At 44.4% G+C, this 23,086-nt stretch overlaps 1 protein-coding gene across 2 annotated transcripts in view; it reads left to right on the forward strand.

Moving 5' to 3' along the window:
- Nucleotides 1–23,086, forward strand: part of atp1b3a (ATPase Na+/K+ transporting subunit beta 3a) — a 48,900-nt gene that overhangs the window by 9,729 nt on the left and 16,085 nt on the right. For both annotated transcript variants that reach the window (XM_078564190.1, XM_078564189.1), the window contains 4 exons: nt 608–736; nt 22,466–22,573; nt 22,657–22,850; nt 22,933–22,989. In XM_078564190.1, coding sequence (XP_078420316.1) covers nt 608–736; nt 22,466–22,573; nt 22,657–22,850; nt 22,933–22,989 — 488 coding nt within the window. The remainder of the gene's footprint in view (nt 1–607; nt 737–22,465; nt 22,574–22,656; nt 22,851–22,932; nt 22,990–23,086) is intronic.

Here is a 23,086-nt window from a genome sequence, read left to right on the forward strand (position 1 = left end):
TTAAAAAAAAATTATGGTCAGTTTTGATTGAGTAGAGAGGATACTGTCCATTCCCATTCAGTGAAAAATTTTAAATTGTTACTGAGTGAATAAAGATGTATGGAAGTTTCCTTTTCTGCAGAGGGTTGTTGGAGCACAGAACATTTTGCTCAGAGTAGCTGGTGCAGCGAACACTGCATCTTCCAAAAGAATATTGGAGAAATATTTAAAATAGTGGAAGGTATAGGACTTTGGGGAGCAAGAAGGGCAGTAATATTAGTTTTGGGATTGATTTAGCAAGGAGTCAGCACAGACACAAAGGGTTGAATGGTTTCCTGTGCTGTAAATTTCTTTGGTTTCCTTGCCCCTCCTTTCTTCCCCCTTCTCTCCTCAAAATACAGAACCCACTGCTGTAATTCTGTAGTTTGCAATTGTGGTGCTGTTATGTGAAAAGATGCACTATATGTTGGCTGGTTCATTGGTAAGTTAGAAATAGTGAGTGGTTTTTGTCCACTCATGCACTCCTAAATGCAGGATGTTATGTAGAGTGTGAGCTGTAAAATCATTATGGGAGGAATTAAAGGCATTTGGAAATACAAACTAACTTTTTCTTATTCCTTCTGTACAGCTTTGATTTTTCTGTTCTATCTGGTCTTTTATGGCTTCCTAGCTGGTCTGTTCAGCTTCACGATGTGGGTTATGCTTCAGATGCTGGATGATTATACACCCAAATATCGTGACAGAGTTTCCAGTCCAGGTAACTATTCCATATTGGTAATGTTTTGAAGAATGCTTGTCAGTAATCAAGATCTGAACAATGGGTGCCATTTTTGTTTTTAAAAAATCACAATTGCATATTGCAAAGGTGTCTGTTTGGATTACTTGTCATGCACTTGCTTCTGAGAAGATCATAGAGATTGTAGGTTAAAGTTTACTCGAGATATAATTTAATAGTACGTACTTCAGGCTAACATGTTAGTGCAGCTCCGAGAGAGTGCTGCATTGTCCAAGGTGTCCTTATTTGAATTTTAAAAAAAATTCACTTATGGGATGTGGGTGTCGCTGGCTTAGCCAGCATTTATTGCCCATCCCTAATTGCTCTTGTTCAGAAGGCATTTAAGAATCAACCACATTGCTGTGAGTCTGGGGTCACATGTAGGCCAGATCTCCTTCCCCGAAGGACATTAGTGAACCAGATGGGTTTTTACAACAATCGGCAATGGTTACATGATCATCATCAGAATTTTAATCCCAGATTTTTATTGAATTCAAATTCCATCATCTGCCATGGCAGGATTCGAACCCAGGTCCCCAGAGCTTCACCCTGGGTCTCTGGATTACTAGTCCAGCAACAATACCATCTCCATCACCTCCCCATTAATGACACATTAATTCAAGGTCTCATCCAGTTCAAATGTACATGAAACATCTCGTGACAGTATTCAAAGGAAAGCGTGGAGTTCTGGTGTTCTGGTTCAACGCTCAACGCTTAAACAAATTATCAGGTTGCTCATCTCATTTCCTGTTTGTGGGACCTTGCTGTGTGTAAACTGGCTTTTAAAAAAAATTTGTATGGCTGGGGAAATAGTTATAGTTCAATGTTCAGGTTAACAATCCATTCAAAACAAAACAAAAAACCATTGACTATAGTTCAAAAGTAGTTAATTGACTGTCAAGCCGTTTTTGATACCCTGAGAACACGATAGATGCTAAATAAACACCAGAAGAAAATATGGATGTAATTGCTGTAGGGCTCCTTTTAACTGTATAACCTTTTTTGACCATGTGGCAAGGTTTGTGTGTGTGTGTAAATGTATTCACTGTGAATATTATGGCAGTGCAAGTTAGTTTGAGTAATAGAAAGCCTTAAGCTTACGAATAAACCTTCACAAATTAATGGGGCACAAATGAAATAAAATTAATGGGGCAAGTACTTGGCTACTAAATCTCTCTTGCTAGTTTAAGGCATTGAAAAGAAAGTGTTGAAATGGTACAGTTGGAAGTATATAGAATGATACAACACAGAAGGAGGCCAATTGGCATTATACCTGAGCAAGCTAATAATTTTTCCCTATTTTCCTCCTCCCTTGGGTGGTTCCAATCAGGAACTCGGCAGAAAGCAAGATCAAACATAAGTACCTGAAAATTGTTTTTCTAACATACTGTACTATCATGGGTCCCATTGGATTTATCTGTCGATTTATCTAACATCATTCCAAATAATAGTTCAGTCATTACTTACTTTGTAAGAATAGGTATTTTGCTGTCCTCTTCCTTTCCTCCTCTCTTTCTACACCTGCCAACCCCACCACACGTACACGTTCTATAGAAGAAAAAGACAAAGTAATAAGTTGCAGAAGCTCCAGCTACTTTGTATTCCAAAACAAAATGTGATAAATCCTTGTGTGTGGCAATAAATGTGCTACAGATAATGAGTTAGGATATTTTCTACGATTTTTCAACAGGCTTCATTTTCAAAATTTGATAAATCAGTTATGTTTTGTCAAACCCTTAAAATAATTAAAATGACTGTTTACAATTTAATTTGTAGGATTTCACTGAGCATTCTGTGCAAGTGAATGATTTAACAAAAACCTCTTACTTAGAGCATTAAGAGGTCACAAAATATTCATTGGCCCATTAGCCTTCACATTTCCCAGGAGTGAAATAGTATATTCAGTAAGTAAATCAGTCACCATCCAGTGTACCAGAACTGACTTCCCAGTTTATGCTTATAGAAGTGCAAGCTGTATTTCAAATATTAAAGAAAAAATGCTTTTTCCAAACTTCTTGGTATCTCTGTCACTCTACCCCCTTTTAAAGTTTTATATTTTGTCTATATGTCTTTTTCCAATCCTTTAATCTTCTGTCCAACATATCACTTCATTTGTTTGCATTAAGTTTTACGTGCCTAATCTGTTAACCTGTTTTCCTCCTGAGGTCTAATTTTTGTCTTCAAATTCTGATATTCTAGACCCAAGACATACTTATACAATTAAAAAAAACCAATGCTTTCATCATTGACCCCTGGGGTGCATCACTATTTACATTCCCAGGCCGGAAAAACATCATTGACCACAGCTGTTTTCTGCTCTTTAACCAACTTCCTTATTTTCTTGAAGAACTCTAAGGTTGGTCATACACAACTTCCTTACTTCTGACGTTGAGCCGATTGTTATCCAGTTAACTGGTTTAGCTCTCTTTTCCCTTTTTTGAACATAGGATTACAAAGGATGTATAGTACAGATACAGGCCATTTGGCCCAACCAGTCCATGCCAGTGTTAACGCTCCACTCGAGCCTCCTCCTGTCTTTTCTCATCTAAACCTCCTCTTGCAACCATCCATCCCCTTTCAACTCATATGCATGTCTAGTTTCCCCTTAAATGCATCCATATCATCCGCTTCAACTACTCCATGGTAGCGAGTTCTGCACTCATCACTTTTTTTGGGTAAAGAATGTTTTCTGAATTCCTTTATGGATTGCTTAGTAACTATCTTATATTGTTGGCCTCTAGTTATGCTCTTCCGCACAAGAGGAAACATTCTCTGTATCCATTCAATCAAAACCTTTCATAATGTTAAAGACCATTATTAAGTCACCACAGCCTACTTCTTCAAGTAAGAGACCGAGCCTGACAATCCTTTCCTCATATGTATACCCATGAATTTCTGGTTTCATCTTTGTAAATCTTCTCTGCACCTTCTCCAGTGCCTGTATATCCTATTTATAATATGTTGATCAGAACTGCTCACAATATTTTAATATGTGGCCTAACAAAGATTTGAAACAACTTTAGCATTCGTTCCCTACTTTTCGATTCTATCCCTCTTGAAACAAAACCTAGTGCTTGGTTTGCTTTTTTTGTGGCCTTGCTAACCTGTGGCAGAACTCTTGGGGCAGAATTTTCCTGTTGGTGTGCGGGGGTAGGCTGTGGATGCACATGATGAGTCCAGCAGTGATTCCGAGGATGAGCATGCGCAGGGAAACGCTGAAGGTGTAGACGCTGACCCTGGCATACTCCAGGGAGGCAGGGACACCCGGAGGCTTTAATCCAATGAACCTTCAGCTAACACACCACATTTGGACCTCCAGGACAAGCCTGGGCTGTACGTTCCATATTTGAGACCTAAGTGCAAAATCTGCCTGGTTAGGAATATTAACTAAGGTCCTTGATAATAAAGCTGAATGTCCCACAAAGCACACATTACATTATTGGAAACCATCCACCTGCAGAAAAAAGAGGCACCCTCAGCCATGGTGACATGTCTGAATTTAATATTGCAACCAAAGAAACTTAATGAAACAAAATGAAAAAGGTGTTAAAAATCACACCAACTCATAAAGACCTCATTGCGGGCCAACACAAAAGCACCAATGATAAACCTGCAGTGTGCCTAAGGTGCCTTATGTTTATGTTTTCGGGTGCTACGTCTTGGTGCTGACCCCTCGCTAGGCATGGCATCTGAGACAGCCTGCTGACTCTGCTGTCCTGTTGGCCTCTATGACCTTGGCGGTCGTCCTCTGACCCGTGGAGCCTGTGCTGGCCCTGCCTGGAAGGGAGCTGCCAGTTCCACAGCTGGCATCTCCCCAGTCGTTGCAGCCTCACCAGATGCAATGGTTACTGGCAGAGGAGCTGCTGCCCTCATCCGGAGCGCCCTGAGATGCCTGCAGAGATGACAGGCAGCTGCTGCACTGACGTGAGGTCACTTCGGACCTCCCTGCTCATCGTGGATGGATGGGCACTGAGCTGGGAAACCTGGTGCCCAGACCATCTCCCACACTGGCACTGACCAGCTGAAGTCAATGCTGATGTGAGGGCTTGTTGGTCCGAGCGCATCTCCAAGAAGCCCTGATGGGTCTCCTGGAGGAGCCCCTCCATGAGAGTCACTGCTGTCTCCATGGAGGACGCATGGCGCTCGGACATGAAGCTCATTGCTTCGACAGTAGTCTGTGGTCGACTCCTCCATCACGGACACCAAGCCAAGCATAGCCTCGTGTATCTCCCGCACACCCGGCTGCATTTCCTGTACTTGCAGCGTCGTGGATGACTCCAGAGGCACATCATCAGGCACCGACTGAGCATGTACCTGGTCCCCTGCAATCCTCCGACTGCAGGCACCATGGGCACTCTCTGTCTCTGCCAGCTCCTCCAGCGACAGTGAAGTGCCCTCACCTCTGTGCTTTGGGACACTAGCCCGATGTTCTAATTACCACTGAGGTACTAATATCTGCGCTGGTGCCTGCCTGGCAGAGATGGCGTGACGCTGGTGAGACTTCAGTGCCCTCAGGTGTGAGAGGGGGCCTCTGCTGCTCTTCCTCCCAGCCCTGCTCCGCTGATGCTGAAAGGAAGAACAATGACTTTGTCTCCAGGTTAACTGATCCAATGTCAATGTGGATCCCTGTACCCCGGATCATTATGCGTTCATCCTTCTATAAGTAATGGTCAAGCCATGTTGCAAACTTCAATCACTGAACATTCAGCACTGCCATGGCTGCTGGGAGAACAATGGTGACCTCACTGCTGGGCATAAATACCTGCCCGTGGCACCCCAGCCTCACCAACACCAGTGGACCTGGGCGCATGATGCCTTCCCAATTCTAGGGCCTCCTGCTCGAAGCGGCTGAGAATGGATAACAGTGTCGGCCCGCAGCCAGTCCTCACCCACTCGGCTGCATTATATGCATTCTTCTCCTGAAAAGGAGGGAAGAGCATTGATTAGTGTTAATTGTACCTGGACTCTCTTCGCGCACGGCCCACCCCAACCAGAGTGGGACATTGCAGGGCTCCAGTGTCTTCTCAACCCGCTGCTGCCAAACACTCTCACAAAGATGCCAGGCTTGTCTCCCCCCACCCGCCACACCCCCTTGGCCAAATGCTGCCGACATCACATTAGGCACCACACGGTCTAACCTTCCATAGCAAGGAGGCGCAAGCACGTGGAGTGCAGAGGGCAACAGATTGATCGGTGCCATGCCACCTTGAAGCTCCCCTCCCAGCATGTCATCACCCTGACTTTGACATGTCCTGGAGTTCCAGCCCTGCGCCTAGGTGTAGCCCCTCCAGGTTGCCCCCAAAGCAGTAATGTGGGTATCAGTGTACCACATGCTGCGGGCGCAGAACCCATCTCTTCACCACCCTCTCAGGGTGACCTTGGCATGGGTAATATCTGCTGGCCCACCCAGAGAAGGACACTGAACGATTCAATGCAGTCACTACACTCAGACTTGGTGTGGGGTTTGGGGGGGGGGGGGGGGGGTGGGTGGGAGCACCAGGGGGAAAAGCCTACCTGCTGGGTTAAGTGACCAATGCCAACATGGTACTCACCCTTCCTGAGTGCAACAGGCCGTTGAAGCGCTTGTGACACTGGACCCAGGTGCGCCGCACCACGTCGCAGGAGCCCACCACCTCCTCCCGGGCAAGTTTGGTCATGTTAGGGGGGCCACCTCCTCCCACCCTAGGGTACCAGGACTTCCCGCCGTGCTGCCCTCGAGGAGGGCAACAAGGCAATTATCAGAAAAACAGGCCCCCTGGCCTGTTCACCAGCAGTGCTCTGGGGAGCCCTTCCCCCGGCCATGATTCGCAGCCTTTGAAAGGCTGCAGCAACTTTTTAAAACAGGGTCGCCATTGGACCCGGTGGTCATTGCAGTCCTCGGGAGCGATGATTCACACTGGGCGGGCGTTAATTGGTCCGCCCGTGTAAAATGGCAGCCTGGACCCAATCGCGGGTGGTGATTGGGTCTGCTCCTGCTCCGCACTGTCACCCCCCCTGCCTCCCACCAGACAGAAAATTCAGCTCTTGGTGATTTGATGTTGAAACAGTTGCTTGGTAGTACAGAACTTGAATATTTCTGAAAAGAGAGACATGTTGCTGAAGATTTTCATCAGGACAAATGCAAAAATGACAAATTTCGAACGATCACAACAGAAAAGGCACACGGCTTGCACATATTCCTTTTGTTGTAGAAAACGATTCACTGTGTATGAATTTATGTCATTTCCAGCACGTGTAAATGATCCGCTTCACGTGCGTGTCTAATTATCTCAAATTGTTAGTGTAGCTATTAGTGCACTCAGGATTGTTCAGCAAGTGCTACCCAATCGCGGAATCACATCAAAAAGTAGATGATTTGTTTTGGGTTGGTGCCCTTTGTTGAATTACCCACGAGATTGGGGAGTCTATAGTTCCCTATTTCTTTTTCCATGGCAGCGCCTTAGCCAATCAAAGTCAATTTGTCAACCAATCAGCACCCTTTTCTCCTCTATTATAAATTATTGTGATCATTTGAAATTTGGTATTCTTGCATTTGTCCTGATGAGTGCAAGAAGAAAAGCTTCAGCAACATCATTGATATAGTTAAACTGCAAGATCCCTTTGTTCCTCCAGCCCACCTACATTTGCATCTTCTAAATAATAAGTTATCTCCCTATTCTTCCTGCCAAAATGTACTACCTCACATTTCTGTGTTGAACTTTATTTGCCCATTTTGCAAGTTTATTAATATCCTCCTGCCATTGTTGCAATCCTCTCTGCGTTGACTATCCTCCCAATTTGTTGTCATCTTCAAACTTATCGATATGATCGGCGCAGGCTTGGAGGGCCGAAGGGCCTGTTCCTGTGCTGTACTTTTCTTTGTTCTTCTTTGTTCTTAGAAATTGTGTTTTTGATTCCAAAGTCCAAATCATTAATGTAAATTGTAAACAACAATGTCCCCAACACTGATTCTAGTGGAAACCTTTTCTACCTTCTGGCACGCTGAATAACTACCCTTTACTCCCACTTTCTTTTTCTGTCTTGAAATCATCTAACAATCCATTCTGCCACTTGTCTCCTGCCTCCACCTTCTCCGACCTTGTTTATTGGTCCATTATGGGGCACCTAATCAAAGGATTTTTGAAACTCCAGATAAATTCTCTACCGTACCGTCTACAATATTACCATTGTCTACTCTCTCTGTTACCTCCTCAAAAAAATTTAGTAAGGTTGGTCGATCAGATTTACCCTTTTGAAATCTGATTATTGATTATTATATTTCTAATTTCTAGATACTCTTTTATTCTCTTCTTTGGTAAGGATTCCATTGTTTTTCTTAGGACTGATGTTAAGCTGACTGATCTATAATTCCCTGGACATGTTCTGTCTCCCTTCTCACATATAGGAATTACAGTAGCTATCCATCAGGTCTCTGGCACTACACCTTTTACTATTAAGTATGAGTAGTAATGCCTCTGCTATCTCTTTCCTGGATTATGTAAAAATATGTGGCTGTAATCCATCCAGACCAGGGCTATATCCTCTTTGAGTTTATTTACTTTATTCAATACATCCCCTTTTTTTTAAATGCACTTAACCTCATTACTCATCTCATTATTCAAAGTCATGTCTACCTGTTCCATCTCCCTTACAAGTACCGAAGTAAAATAATTATTTAATATTTCTGCCATCTCTCTATTGTTACCTGTGCTATTATCATGAGAATTCCTTAATGGTCCTTTTCCATCACAACCCCCCTTTTTATTGATATGCCTGTGAAATATTTTACTATTTTGTTTTATGTTCCATGGATAATTTAATTTCATAGTTCCTCTTGCCTTCCTAACTGTTTATTGACTTCTCTACTAATGTCTTCATATTCTCTCTTATCCTACACTTCTCTGTTGTCTATGTACTTAATGTATGCCACTCCTAACACTCAATTGTTTCCTTATGTCTTTATTCACCCATCGTGTCCCACTAGTCTTTAGTTTGTTATTTCCTTTTCCTGGAATATAGTTTTCCTGCACTCTGATCATCCTTTTGAATGTTTCCCATTGTTGTTCTGTATTGTTTGTCAATATAATTGCTCATTTTATTTTGCCAAGTTCTATTCTCAGTCCCTCAAAATCAGCTTTTTTCTAATCTATTAACTTGGTTTTCGTCGGAGTTAAGTCCTTCTTGATCATCATCACAAAACATATTATGGACACAGTTATCCACTTTTGCTTCTCTTATCTGCTCCAGTTCATTCCTGATCACTATATCCAACAGTGAATCCCCCCCTTGTTGGGCTTTTCACATATAGGGTTAGAATGGAGTCCTGTACACATTGTAGAAACTCCATTTCCTTGTCTTAGTCGATAGACCATCCAATAGTGGTGAGGTGGAGGAAGAAATATGTAGACAAATTAGGGAATTGAGTAAAAAAACTTAGGGCGGAATTTTCCACTCCTGTCAGCAGCGAGAATCGTGGCGACCAGGAGAGCAAGATTTGGCAGGAGGTCAAAAATCAGTTTTCTAACGTTGACAAGTTAGTTTGGAATCTTGTTCTTCCAACTTTCATGGTGGCTTAAAGGCAGATTGCCTGTCCTGCTGATCTTTTTCGGGGACCCCATCTGCATCTCATGAATGCTCATTAAAAGCCCAACACACTGGAATCTTGTCCCCCTCCAAATTTAGCAAATTTAGTCCCCCTTACCTCTGTCCATCTAATATCAGGGTAGTTGAAATAGCCCATGATTATTATTCTATGGGCGGAATTATCTGCTCTGGAAACTAAAGGTGTGATTTTCCGGCACCGCCCACCACCAGGATCGTCTGGTCCCACCGAAAGTCAATGGGTTTTTGTCTGGGCTGTTGAATCTCTCGCATAGAACATTCTGTTTCATGACTGTACGCAAGTGGCATGCACCTGGCGAGGTGGGCTTCTCCCTGGACTTTCAGGTCAGTGGACGCTGCTTTCACCTTCCTTTTATACGGTCGCTGAGAGATATCAGCTGCCCGTCGCACACGGTCCACCAAGGCTGGGTACAGGGGAGGGCTGAGACCGAGCCAGGACTGAGGGGAAGCCGAGGAGCAGAGCGGAAGAGTGAACGGCTGTCCGGGTGCCGTTCAAACATGGTGCCCGGACATTGGAAGCTATGAGGTGACAGTGGGGCGGGCCACCTCCTGTCCGCCACGAGATTTGACGTGCTCCTCACAGCTGCATTGTTAATGAGCTGAACGGCGCAAGATCTCGCGTGTTCAGCCAGCCTTTCTCCAGCGCAAGTCACTCCGACTTTTGCTTCTGCGCCAGGCTTAGGCAGGGATTTTCAGGCTCCGTCGTGACGGGATCCACCGCAAGAGATTCAGCTACCCGGCCAAAAATCCATTGACTTGCAGCAGGACTGGATGATCCTGGTGGTGGGCGTTGCCGGAAAATCCCGCCTTTCATCTCCGGAATGGAAAATCCCACCCATAGAATAGTAATCATGGGGAATTTCAACTATCCTGATATTAATTGAACAAGTGTAAGAGGGGCTAAAGTTGCTAGATTTGAAAGGGGACTAGATTCTAATGTGTTGGGTTTTTAATGAGCATTCATGAGAAGCAGGTGGGGTTCCTGGCACGGGTCAGCGGGACACTCGACCCGCCTTTAACCCACCATGAAAGTTGGGAGAACAAGATTCCAAACTAATTTCCCAACGCCAGGAAACTGATTTTTGACCTCCTGCCAAATCTTGCTCTCCTGGCTGCCACGATTCCCGCTACTGACAGGAGTGGAAAATTCCGCCCTGTGTTTTTTACTCAATTCCCTAATTTGTCTACATATTTCTTCCTCCACCTCACCACTATTAGGTGGTCTATAGACTACACCTATTCGTGTGATTGATCCTTTATTACCCTTTATCTCTATCCATGTAGATTCTATTTTTGTCTTGTTGATAACTGCATCTCTTTTTTTCTACTGCCATTATGTCATCCCCAGTAAGTGCAGCTGCTCCATGTCCCTGTTTTCCCTTGCAATGTTTAATTCCCAGCCCTGAAGTATTAAATTGGCAATTGTAACTCTGACGGACAGAGTTAGGAACAGAGGCAGAACTTCCATCTTTGCTCAGCAACCATTTTTTTCTAAATCTATGTGTGGTCGCGAAATAAGACCACAAAATCCCACCCATGGTTGCTTGATGAACAAGGTTGGGAATTGAATATTCCAGGCTACATAACACTTCAGACGGGCATAATAGAAAAGGAGGAGGGGTAGCCCCAATAAGGGAGCATATAAATGCAATAATGAGGGAAGGTCTTGGCTAGAAGGATCAGGCAGTAGAATAGGAAGGATGTTATGCTTCAGTTTTATAGGACATTGGTGAGACCACGGGTGGTATGTTCCGTGCCCGCTGGTGTTGGGCGTGCTCGATGGCGTGAGCGAACAATATGGCGAGAAAGCCAGAAATCAATTTCACGAGGTTGTGAAACCAGTTTGAAATTGTCCGCTCAGCCCGTCGATGGCGGGTCACCTTTCCGCCATCAGACATCAGGAACTTAATTGTAATACATCTGCATATCATTATAAGGACAGCGTGCCGGAATCACCCCCCTCCCCCCACCCCCCAACCATTGGATCGTCTGCCCAATCATGCCAACGTGTTTCACAACAGGGTATATATGGTGTGCACTTGGCGGGCTGTGTTTTGAGGGAAACTCAGTGCACAGTAATGTTGCGCAGCCCTCGCCCGGGTCATGTGTTGGACTTCAAGGTCGAGGTGCATGGGGTTGGGGGGTGGGGTGGAGGGGTGGGGGGGGGGGGGTGGGGGCGGTTGTGGCAGGGGATGCCCTGCAGTTGAGGCGACTTGGGGGTGGGGGCAAGGGTTGCCCTGCAGATGAGGCGACTTGGGGGTGGGGGCAAGAGTTGCTCTGTGGTTGAGGCGCGTTGGAGGGGGGACAGGGGCTGCCCTGCGGTTGAAGGTAGTGCACAAGCACGAAGTGGTGGTGTAGGGGGTGGAAGCGGCCACACATTAGGGAAACTTTGTATAAAGTGACCATTCCTCTGCAGCTGAGACTGTTCAGAAGCAGCTACATTGACATGCGTGGAGTTGGGTCTCTAGCTTATCTACCCACTGAAATAATGCAGAGGCATGAAAGTGCCTTCAAGTGCTTCAGAGTTTTTCACCCTCTGGCACAGATTGCAAACTAATGAGCATTTTAATGGGCTGCAGAACAGTTGGACGACTGGGCACTTTGTACAATCTCCTTGCTAAAGCTGGCCCAAGAGCAGTCACCGGTGGAGGCGCTCACAGCCTATGGCAATGTCATCATCCCAGTTTGAACCAATCTCCCCCATGGTTCAACCTAACAGTGCTGCCATGCAGTGTGGGTTAGGAGGATGCCTGAGCTGAGAGCACAGCATGCTGTCCAATGGGCAAAGCTGCTGCCAATCGGTCAGGCGGAGTGGGGCGGTGGTGGTTGGGGTTTCAGGCAGCCATGCAGCGTGCTAAACTCTGGCCATCCTGCAGGGGGAGTACATCAGGAGTTTGGAGCCTGATGACCTAGCTGTATGCCTTGTGGCTTACAGAGAGCAAAAATGATAGAGAAGAGAGCGACGGAGGGCGCCTGGCTGCGCAGAGGGAGGAGCAGCACCCTCAGCAAGAAAGGGCGGCTGGGGCTCCCGCTCACGCCGCTAAAGAGCCACAGTGAATTGTCATTGGTTGGCACCTAGCTAGACCCAAGGCAGCTCACTTGCGCTCTGTGATCAGGGTCATATTATGGAGATGCAGCCATGAAACTTGAAAAGCATCTGATCCTTTGTCCGCCTTCAGAACCTGGCCCCTTCAAGAGCACAGCATCACTGGTCACAGATGCTGAAGAGATGGGGGCCAGCCCCACCTTACAGGTGCTGAGAGCACACAGAGAGAATGATGGAACTCTGTGATGCCTGCCCATGACTAGGTCCCATCGAGGTGTGTGTCTCTGCGCTGGTGGAGGGTGTGGATGAGCGCTGTGACAAGTCTTCAGGGAGGGCTTCAGTGGATTCCTCTTCTGAGCTTCCATCTGGGCTTGATTGGAGACCTTGGGTCATGGACTCTGTTGGCAGATGTGCCTGTGAAAGCAAGGGGAGGTAATTAGTGCATGGCAGTGGCCTGTGAAACTGGACACATTGCTCATTGTATGGTTGTCCGCTGGATCCTCACTTGGTAGAGCAAAGCCAACCTCACCGTCAGCACAGGAATGGCCCAGATCCTCGCTGGCCAGCTGGTTGGCTTTGTTTTCAAAGTCCGTGAGGACCTTGATTTCAGGTATTCCTCCACCAGCCTGGGAGCTCTCCCACTTCTGTGCCACCGTGTCCTGCATGAATAGGGATGGAGAGATTGTAAGTAGGATGCTTGCCAGGCCACGTGATAAGTATGCCTGGCGTGGGTGGGTGGTGAGTGGTCCCATGGATGGGATGAGGACAATGAAGGTGTGTGTGAGAGAGTGAATGGTGATGTCCCTTGAACTGGCAGTGAGTGATGTCCCTGTGGATGTGTGATGGGTTTGTAAGTATACGAGTTGAGAATGATGAGAAGAGTGACTTACCCTAGTGGAGCGGAGGAGATCATTCATCCTCTTTCGGCACTGGATGGTTGTCCTCTTTTGCAGGGTGTTGGTGTTGAACACCACTGTCACCGCCTCCCAAGCCAGATTAGTGATGTTGCTGCCCATCCTGTGGCCAGAGCGGGGTTAAAAGACGTCATGGCGGGCCACCACCGGGTCCAAAAGGCGCTCGAGGGACGCGTCACTGAACCTGGGGGCCGCAGTCTTCTTGCCTTTTCAGGGCCATGTCTTCCATGCGGCAGTTGTGGGCTGGAAGCACTGAAAGGTGTGCGCATGGCTGCACTCTAAATAAGGCAGCCGGTGTGATGAAGTGGCGAGGTGATGGCGTGGTGGGTGAATGAGAGCCCGCCCGCCATGAAAACAGCAGGTTTCCCGGGAATGCATAATTAATGCGGTGGATTTGGGGCCACCTGCTACTGCATTTAGTGTAAATCTGGGACAATTCCACTCCACATCTCAAATATTGTGTGCAGTTTTGGTCTCCTTAGTTAAGGAAGGATGTAAAAGCATTGGAGGTTTGCTAGATTGATACCTGGAATGAGTGGATTTTCTTAGTGGAAAGGTAAACAGACTGGAGTTTAGAAGAGTTGGGGATGAATTGATTGAAGTATATAAGACCTTGAATGGTCTTGACAAGGTGGATGTGGAAATCATGTTTCCTCTTGTGGGTGAGTCCAAACTGGAGGCACTGTTTTAAAATTAGGGGTTGCCTTTTTAGGACAGAGATGAGGAGAAATTTTTTTCAGAGGGTTGTGCAACTTTGGAAATCTCTGCCTCAGATGGCAGTGGAGGTGGGGTCATTGAATATTTTTAAGGCAGAGGTAGATAGATTCTTGTTAGGCAAGGGAATCAAAGGTTATCGGGAATAGATGAGAATGTGGAGTTCAAACCACAAACAGATCAGCCATGATCTTAATGAATGGCAGAGCAGGCTCGAGGGGCCAAATGGTCTACTCCTGCTCTTAGTTCGTATGTTTGGAGTATGGGTAGAGGTAAGAAATAATAATGAGCAGTAAACACCTGTGGGAGTAGTTTATAGGCCCCCTAATATTAGCTGTACTGTTGTGCAAAGTGTTAATCAAGAAATATGAAGAGCTTGTAAAAATGCAACCCAATAATCATAGGGAACTTTAATCTTCACATAGAGTGGACTAATCAAATTAGCAAAAGTAGTCTAGAGGACTGGTTCATAGGATGCATTCAAGACAGTTTCTTAGAACAACACACAGTGGAACCAAGCAGGGAAGAGACTATATTAGATCCTATCTTTTATAATGAGACAGGGGTAATTAGTAATCTCACAGTAAATTAATTCCTAAGGGGAAGAGTGATATGTTAGAATTTCCCTATGGGTTCAACAGTAACACAAATAAATCCGAAACTAGAGTATTAACTTAAATAAAGCCAATTATGTAAGTATGAGTGTCAAATTGGCTAAGGTAGATTGTAAAGTAGATACACAATGGGAAATGTTAAAATAAATATGTTTATAATTCTCAACGAATATATATTTTGTTGAGAAATAAAATGCTCCATGGAAAAAGTGATCCATTTGTGGCTGATTAAAGAGGTTAAGGATAGCGTGAGATTAGTGTTGGAGGCTTATAATATTGCCAAGGAGGTTAGTAAGCCTGAAGATCGGGAAAGTTTTAGAAACCAGCAAAAGATAACAAAAATAAACTGATAGAAGAAGCAAAAATACAGTGAGAGTATCATAGCAAGACATATAAAAACAAATTGTGAGAGCTTCTGTTAGTGTGTTTTTCAAAAAAAAAGGGACAAGAGTAGCAAAAGTAAATGTGGATCCATCAGAGATGGAGACAGGAGAAATTATTACTACTCAATTAATTGATAAAGGGCCTTAATAGGCCATTTAATTGTCGCCGGGCACGCTGCCGACTCACGCACATGCCCGCCAGCCAAAATATCGCCTGAGTGCGCGATGACGTCGGGACGCTCACCCGACACCATCCCGCGTCATTTTACGCTCGTTCTGGTTGGGTGCGCGCGCACCGGCCCGATGAGAGAAACATTCTGCCCGGTGGATGCACTGTGATCTTTCAAAATTTCCTAGATTCTAGAATGGTCCCATTGGATTGGAAGTTGGCAAATGTAACACCATTATTCAAGAAAGGAGGGAGAGAAAAGGAGGGAACTACAGGCCAATTAGCCTGACATCATTTGTCAGGAAATGCCGGAAATCATTCTTAAGGAATTAGTATCAGGGCACCTAGCAAGTCATAATATGTTTAGACCGAGTCGGCACGCTTTTATGAAAGGGGGCGGGTGGAATCGTGTTTGGCAAATCCACAAAGAGTTTTTTGGTGTAACTGGCAGGGTAAATAAAGGGGAACTAGTGGATTTTCAGAGAGCATTTGTTGAGATGCTTCACACTGTTTTACGAGCATGAAGCTGGGGGTAATTATGTTGGCATTGATACACCATTGGTTAAAGAACAGAAAACAGAGTAAGCTCTATAAGGATCAGTGCTTCTTACAATCTATCATTTATGACTTAGATGAAAGGACTGAGTATGATTTATCGAAGTTTGCTGATGATGCAAAGTTAAGTGGGAAAGTAAGCTGTGAGGACAAAATGAGTCTGCAACGGGATAGGGACAGATTAGGTTAGTGGGCAATACGGTGGCCGATGAAGTATAGTGTGGGGAATTGAGGTTATTCGCTTTGGTAGGAAGAATTGAAAAACAGAATATTATTTAATTGGTGAGATACCGTTATGAGCTAAAAAAATGTCTTACCCTGCTTTTCGAGTTGTGATTACATTAAGGGTTGGCAGCGCTTAAACTTGGTGCTCCCACTTCATTATTATGATCGTAGCTTGGGTCCACGTATCTGCACTAAACAGGGGGCCAATCAGCAATTGTGCTAAAAGCAAGTGATGTAACCGGCCTGCTGCTCTTAAGGCAGTCTGTCCCTTAACACCTAACATCCAAGGAAGGACGAATAGGCTGGGTTTCTCTGCCCTTGAAAAAGAAACAGGCCATTTGAAAAAAGAAGGCTGATGGGTGACCCAAATAGGTCTTTAAAATTATGAAATGTTTTAATAGTGTGGATACAGAGAGAATGTTTCCACCTGTGGGGTAGAGCATAACTAGAGGCCATCAATGTAAGATAGTCAAGAAAGCCAATAGGAAATTCAGAAGAAACTTCTTTACCCAAAGAGTGGTGAAAATGTGGAGCTCAGTACCACTGGGAGTGGTTGAAGTGAATAGATGCATTTAAGGGGAAACTAGACAAGCTTATGAGGGAGTTGGGAATAGAGGTTTATGATGGTAGATCTAGTTGAAGAAAGATGTGAGGAGGCTCGTGTGGAGCATAAACACTGGTATGGACTGGTTGGGCTAAATGGCCTGTTATTTAGCCATAAATCCTATGTAATCTAGATGCTCCATCTCACCCTCACACACTTACCAACCCTGAAAGCCTCACGTTTACCTTTCACTGCCTTCATATACCTCCAGCTATTCAGCTATGGCAGGCACATTATCCAAACACAGTGCTCTACAATCACTGACATTCTACGCTCTCTCTTGCAGGACAAAGTGCCAAGTGCCACAAGTCCTTTCTCAGCTCCCAGCCCACTCTCATTCTGCTATCTAGCATGTTGAGCAAGCAGCTGATGGTGACACCATGGACCTCATGCTTCCCAACCCAAGCCCCTTTCTATCACACCAGCATTCCTCTTCTGATTTTCTGCTTTCAAACACCCAAGAACTGGTGCCAGCCCAGCCATAGCAGCCTCAGGAGGAAGAGAGAGAACAACAGCCCAATACTGACTAAGGGGTTCCGTCACATCATCCGACACTTGCAGCCAACAGCTCAAATACTGACACTGCACATACCTTTGGAGGCTGGTACAGAGTTGGGATTAGCATGTGATGAGTCGCTGGGCATGAGTGTGCTGCAGCCAGGCTTGGGTAAAAGACGGTTAGCCAACTCCATGGAGGACGAGATCGCAGATGAGTTCTCCTGCAGAGAACTCTAATGGGGTCCTCAGTGGGGTGACATGTGGAGAGTGCTGAAGGGCTTGCTGACTGAGATGCTGGGTGCATTGACTGAGCTGCCAGTCAGCTTCCTGTCACTGTCGAGGAACATGGAGAATTCCAGTTTCAAATAGGCAGAAGGCATTGTGCAGAACTTCCATTCTCTACAGCTTCTGCTCTGTCTCCCTGTTGTCTTGCAGACCCAGAACCTCTGCCACTACAGCCCCCATGTATGGTGCATTCTTTCTGTGGGCAGGTCACCAGATCCTCTGCCCTCCCTTTTGAGGATGCAGCAACATTCTCTGCCAAATCCAGGAACTTAGCACAACACCTCTAACAACACTCCAGTGTACTTCCAACCACTTTGCCATACCATAAGTTCTTAAAAATTATCTTGCCTGCAAGTTGGATGCCTGGCCGTTTAAACAATGCTGTTACGTTGCCCATCTTGCAGCTAGTGTTTGCTCTTTGTATAAAATAATACAAATTAGGCATTCTGGTGTTACATCAGTCAGTGTGGCTGTATGATATCAGGATAGTGCTCCTTCTGAGGCTTCTGGCACATGCCAGCGTTGCCTGCCTGGGCATCATTCCTGAGAGTTCACCATGCAGACTGTGCCGGGAGCAGGTGGTACAGTGCACACCTCCAGGGGGCCTTCCTGATGCCTTCTCCAGCATCCATAGCACACTATATGGGTGTCCTGGTACATGATAAACAGAATGTTAACATACAGTTACAGCAAGCAGTTTGGAAGAACAAATGGTATCTTGGCCTTTATTGCAAAGGGGTTAGAGTGCAAGAGTAAGGAGGTCTTGCTGCGGTTGTGCAGGGCTTAGGTGAGACCCCACCTGAAGAACTGTGTATAGCTTTAGTCTCTGTACCTCAAGAAGGATAGACTTGCCTTAGATGAGGTGTAACAAATGCTCAGTAGATTGATTCCTGGGATTTTCCTATGAGTAGAATTGGCCTGTATTCTCTGGAGTTTAGAAGGATGAGAGTTGATCTCATTGAGACATACAGGCAGGATTTTGAGTTCAGCGTACGGGTGGGCCCGGGAGTGGCTGGGAAACAGGCTGCTCGAGATTTCACACTGGCCGGCCAATTAACAGCCAGCCAGAGCATGAAAGGCATGCTGAAATGCTCAGCGTTGCCGGGGTAGGGGGGGGTGGGGGAGCGGGAGCAGGAGGAGGGCAAGCACTGAAGTCAGCACGATCGTGGGGGAGCGCTCACAGGAAGCTCCCTGAAGCCAAAGAGCTACCTCAGGAAGCTGAAGAACCCAAAAGCCATAAATGAAGATTTTAAAATGCTGAAAAAAAATGTCCACGCATCAGAATGAGTCACCTAAACGTATGGATGCTGAAAATTCTGTCCAAACATTTTTACCTTTTTAAAAAAAATTAATCTTGGAAACGTCATCCCGCCCTTGGATGAGGTTTCCTCAAAAAGGCAAAGGCCATCTGGCCGATTTGCCCGCCCACCATCAGTAACGTTGGACAGGCAATGGAAATTCCTCTGTAATTGCAACGTTAATGCCCTTTAATAGGCCTCTTAATTGTCGGCGGGGGTGCTGCTGACTCTCGCACACGCCCATCGACTGAAATATCGCGTGAGCGTGCAATGTGGTCGGGACGCTCACCTGACATCATCACACGCTATTTCACGCTCGAGCATGTCGGGCCCGTGCACTGAGTGAAAATTCTGCCCATAAAGTTCTGAGCAGCTGTTTCTGATAGCTGGACAGTCTAAAACTAGGGGGCACAGTCTCCAGATAAGGGGACAATCATTTAGGACTGAAATGAGAAATTTCTTCACTCAGAACATTGTGAATCTTTGGAATCCTCACCCCAGAGGATGCTCGGTTGTTGAGCATATTCAAGGCTGGGTGGATAGAGTTTTGAAGTATGGGATGGCTGTGGGGCTCAGGTGGGAAAGTGGTGTTGCGGTTGAAGATCAGCCATGATCTTACTGGATTGGGGCGGGGGGCGGGACGGGGCGGTGTGGTGTGTGGGGTGGGGGGTGGGGGGGGCAGGCTGAAGAGGCTGTTTTGACTTACTCTAGCTCCTATTTCTTATGTTTTTATGTAACTGACTTCTGTTGTGATTGGACCAATGTTGCTTTGGAGGCATAGATGATGGAGACTTTTTTTTAAAATTCATTCATTTGTGGGATTTGAGCAACGCTGGGAAGGCCAGCATTTAATCCCTGAGCTTGAGAAAGTGGAGGCAAGCTGCCTCCTTGAACCGCTGAAGTTAATCGGGTGTAGGTACATCCACAGTGCTGTTAGGTAGGGAGCTCCGAGCTTTTGACTTGGTGACCGTGAGGGAGCAATGATATAGTTTCAAGTGAGGGGGGGTTTGTGACTTGGAGGAGAACTTCAGGGTGATGTTCCCATGCATCTGCTGTCATCGCTCTTTTATGTGGTCAAGGTCATAGGTTTGGAGGTCCATGAGAAAGTTCTTTGCTTTCCACTTTAAGGACAAACTCCCAAATTCTTGGCTTTGTCCATAGGTTTGTGAACAATGTTCTGTACACAAGCTGTTGGTGATGGGAGCTATCACTCGACCAAGAAAATTGGAGTTCTATACCATTATTTTGTAGTCCTGAAAAGTGTTTAGCATTCTGTCTATCTTGGATCCCTGCATAAGGAGAAGTTTAAGACATTATCCAAATGGCCTTCATATTGGCAAGTCATATGATCTGATGTTCATATAGTCTCTTCACCAACTGCTTCTTGATGGTGGTCACAGTAGCACTTTGCTGCATGCAAGAAGCATTTGATGTATACTTAGATTGGCTAGTCCTGCATATTGGCATAACGTGCCTAGTCCTTGGTAGAAGGTCAGATGTTTTGAGCATGAGTGAATTGACAGGATGACTCTGAGAAATGCAATCAGAATACAATTCCAGGAGTCAGTGTGAGCTTGATTATCCTTCAGGGAAATATTCATATTAAAAGTGAATAACGCCATTCGAAGCACTTTATCCACTGGTGTCAGGAAAGCTGCTTCAAGCTGTATGGGAGCAATGTGGCATAAATTTTCATCTTTGTAGAGAGTCCATGTTGCTGCTATTTCAGCCAATCCTCTGACAAGTGAGATAAAGTCCTGATTCTCTGCATGAGAAGAGGTACAACTCTTCATAGCTCTAAGTAGCCTAGACTTAAGTTTAGTTGTAAATAAACTGTTAAGAATTTAAGCCCATACTTTCTTGTAAACTGAAGCTGTTTGCCTTTAAAATTGGAACTTTGACATGTGTATTAGCATGCAGAATCAGCAAATCTAACTCATTGGACTATTCTTAATCTGGATTGAGGAAAGGACTTCTCAGCGGCCTCAGATCTCATTTATGTTCCAGATTAGTCTTGTTTTCACCTGCCTCCGTCAATTGGTGTGCCGAGGTTTTATGTATTCTCAAAGTTTCACTGTTGAGAGGAGATGTCATATGGTTGACTTACATCGGCATTTCCATATAGATGGTACCAAAAACCTTTGCCAGTCTTCAGTTTGATTTTCATAATGTTTCCAATAAATTTTAATTCCTCGACTACAGTGTTCATACATCTGTGGTACATTTCCTGATTTAACATTGAGTTAATGAAATGATAAATGAATGTTAATTGCATACTGTTTATAGCCTTTGCCATTTTTTAACGCACAGACTTCATATGAAAAGCTCTGTTCTAACAACCAGAGTACCCTTTTTTTTGTGCTGCAGGGGTCCTTTAATTTTTTTGTGTGGCTGCACATGCGCATAACTTAAAGGAGTTGACTTGTGTGTGTCTGTGCAGGAAATTTCAGGTTGCTGCACAATTGCACAACTTAGAAGAAACATTGATTGCAGCACCTCTAATTCTGGCCTGCTTAGATAAGACTTTTGGCTTACTTTTGTTTTAGTGTATTTAATATGCAGCCATATATCTATATATAATTTCTAGAGTACTCTCAACTGTTTTACATCTCATAATTCATGTGATGATTATTACTTGTCACTAGCTGAGTGGCCATGTATGCTCCAAAAGTGCATTGGAATGTTTTAGAACTTGTAGCTAGACTCTGATGCTGTCCAATATTTTGTTGAAGAGAAAGATTGACAATGCCTGGTCAGGTGGCAGGCTGTGGGGAAGGGGACCTGATTTGAGAGTGTGAAAAAATAATTTTCACCGTATTGTTTCACATTTTTTGCAAAATGTGCACATTCCAGTGAGTTTACACAGCAGGGTTTTGTCCATGAACGTAGCAGACATTGATAGTATTTTGCGTTCAGCGGCAACACGACGGCACTCACCACCGACCTCAATGAAAGCTGTTCACAAAGATCTAATGATCTCTGTGGGGTGGATTTCCCCTTTCTCGATATCGGTTCGAATCGGGCCTCAAGTCAATAGGATCTCCAGGCACCCAGCAACAGTGATGACGCCATATAGGGTAAATAGCCAATCACATTGAATTATGCGCACAGAAAGCAAAACATGAAGAAGAATGCATTGAATTTTTCACATTTAATTAAAAATTTTACGGAGTGACATAAACAATTGTGATCTACCCATGGAGTTAAGGTGAAAATTGAAATATTATAAACTTAAAAAAAAGATTTTTTTTAAAAAATCATAATGTAGGAATTGACATTTCACAAATATAGTTAGTTTTTGAGGGCCATTGTAGGTATTCAGCAGTAATTATAACTTAGTATGCCGTTTAAAAAACCCATTCAACAAAGTGTAACTTTTTCAAGGGTTTGTACAGCAAGACTAATAACGTAAAATTGCAAGTTTTCATTATTTCAGTGGATTTTCTATCTGAATGCATGCCAGGGGTGATGGTGGTTGGGGTAATGTTAACAATGCACCGTATGGGGAAAGTATGGAATCACTGACATTAACTTTAGCACGTTTATCTTTTCATGTACGGAGTACAGAAGTTGCTGTTGGTTTTAAAGGTAATGATGATAAAAGTTGACAATTTCGCTGTCATTACTACCGCAAAACCTGGGTCAGTGAATCCTCTTTTTGGCTAAACCTTAAGGATTTTTGATACAGTATGGGTCAAAAATTTGTCTAGAATGGAAGAAAGGAATGTACCTGGATATTCAAAACATTTTTAACATTCTTTAATTGACAATTAGATATACTAATTGCAATTTGTTTTATTTGTAGGTCTTATGATTAGACCAAAAGTAGGATCTTCCCTGGAAATTGTATTTAACAAATCTGATGCTAAGTCTTATGAAAAATATGTGACTGCTCTTGATGGTTTTCTAAAACGTAAGTATTGATCAATTTGAATATTTTCTAGCATTCCTTGTGTGCTTAATTCATTCTTGTTGGAATACTTTTTTTTAAAATAGCTTACGATGACTTGATACAAGCACGAAAAAATATTCTCTGTCACCCTGGAGAGTACCTCAAACAGCCTGAAAGTATATTGATGAAAAAGGCATGTCAGTTTAACCGGACAATGCTTGGGGACTGCTCTGGAGCAAACAATAGCAGTTTTGGCTATGATGAGGGAAAGCCATGTGTCCTTGTTAAAATGAATAGAGTGAGTATTCCTTAAGAAATATCTGTTTGAAAATATTCTTAAATAGCTGACTTCAAAACTAAATCTTCCATTTTTTTTCTAGATAATTGGATTAGAGGCAGGTGCAGGAAGCAATCCTATAATAAACTGTACATCCAAGGTTAGTTATAAACCATTTTCCTGTGTTGAATTCTTTTCTGAATAAAATAAATCTTCACTTGTCGATTTTTTTAGGACTCAGTTAAATGCAGCGATAA

The sequence above is a fragment of the Cetorhinus maximus genome, chromosome 19, assembly GCF_964194155.1.
Source record: "Cetorhinus maximus chromosome 19, sCetMax3.hap1.1, whole genome shotgun sequence".
Taxonomy (NCBI): domain Eukaryota; kingdom Metazoa; phylum Chordata; class Chondrichthyes; order Lamniformes; family Cetorhinidae; genus Cetorhinus; species Cetorhinus maximus.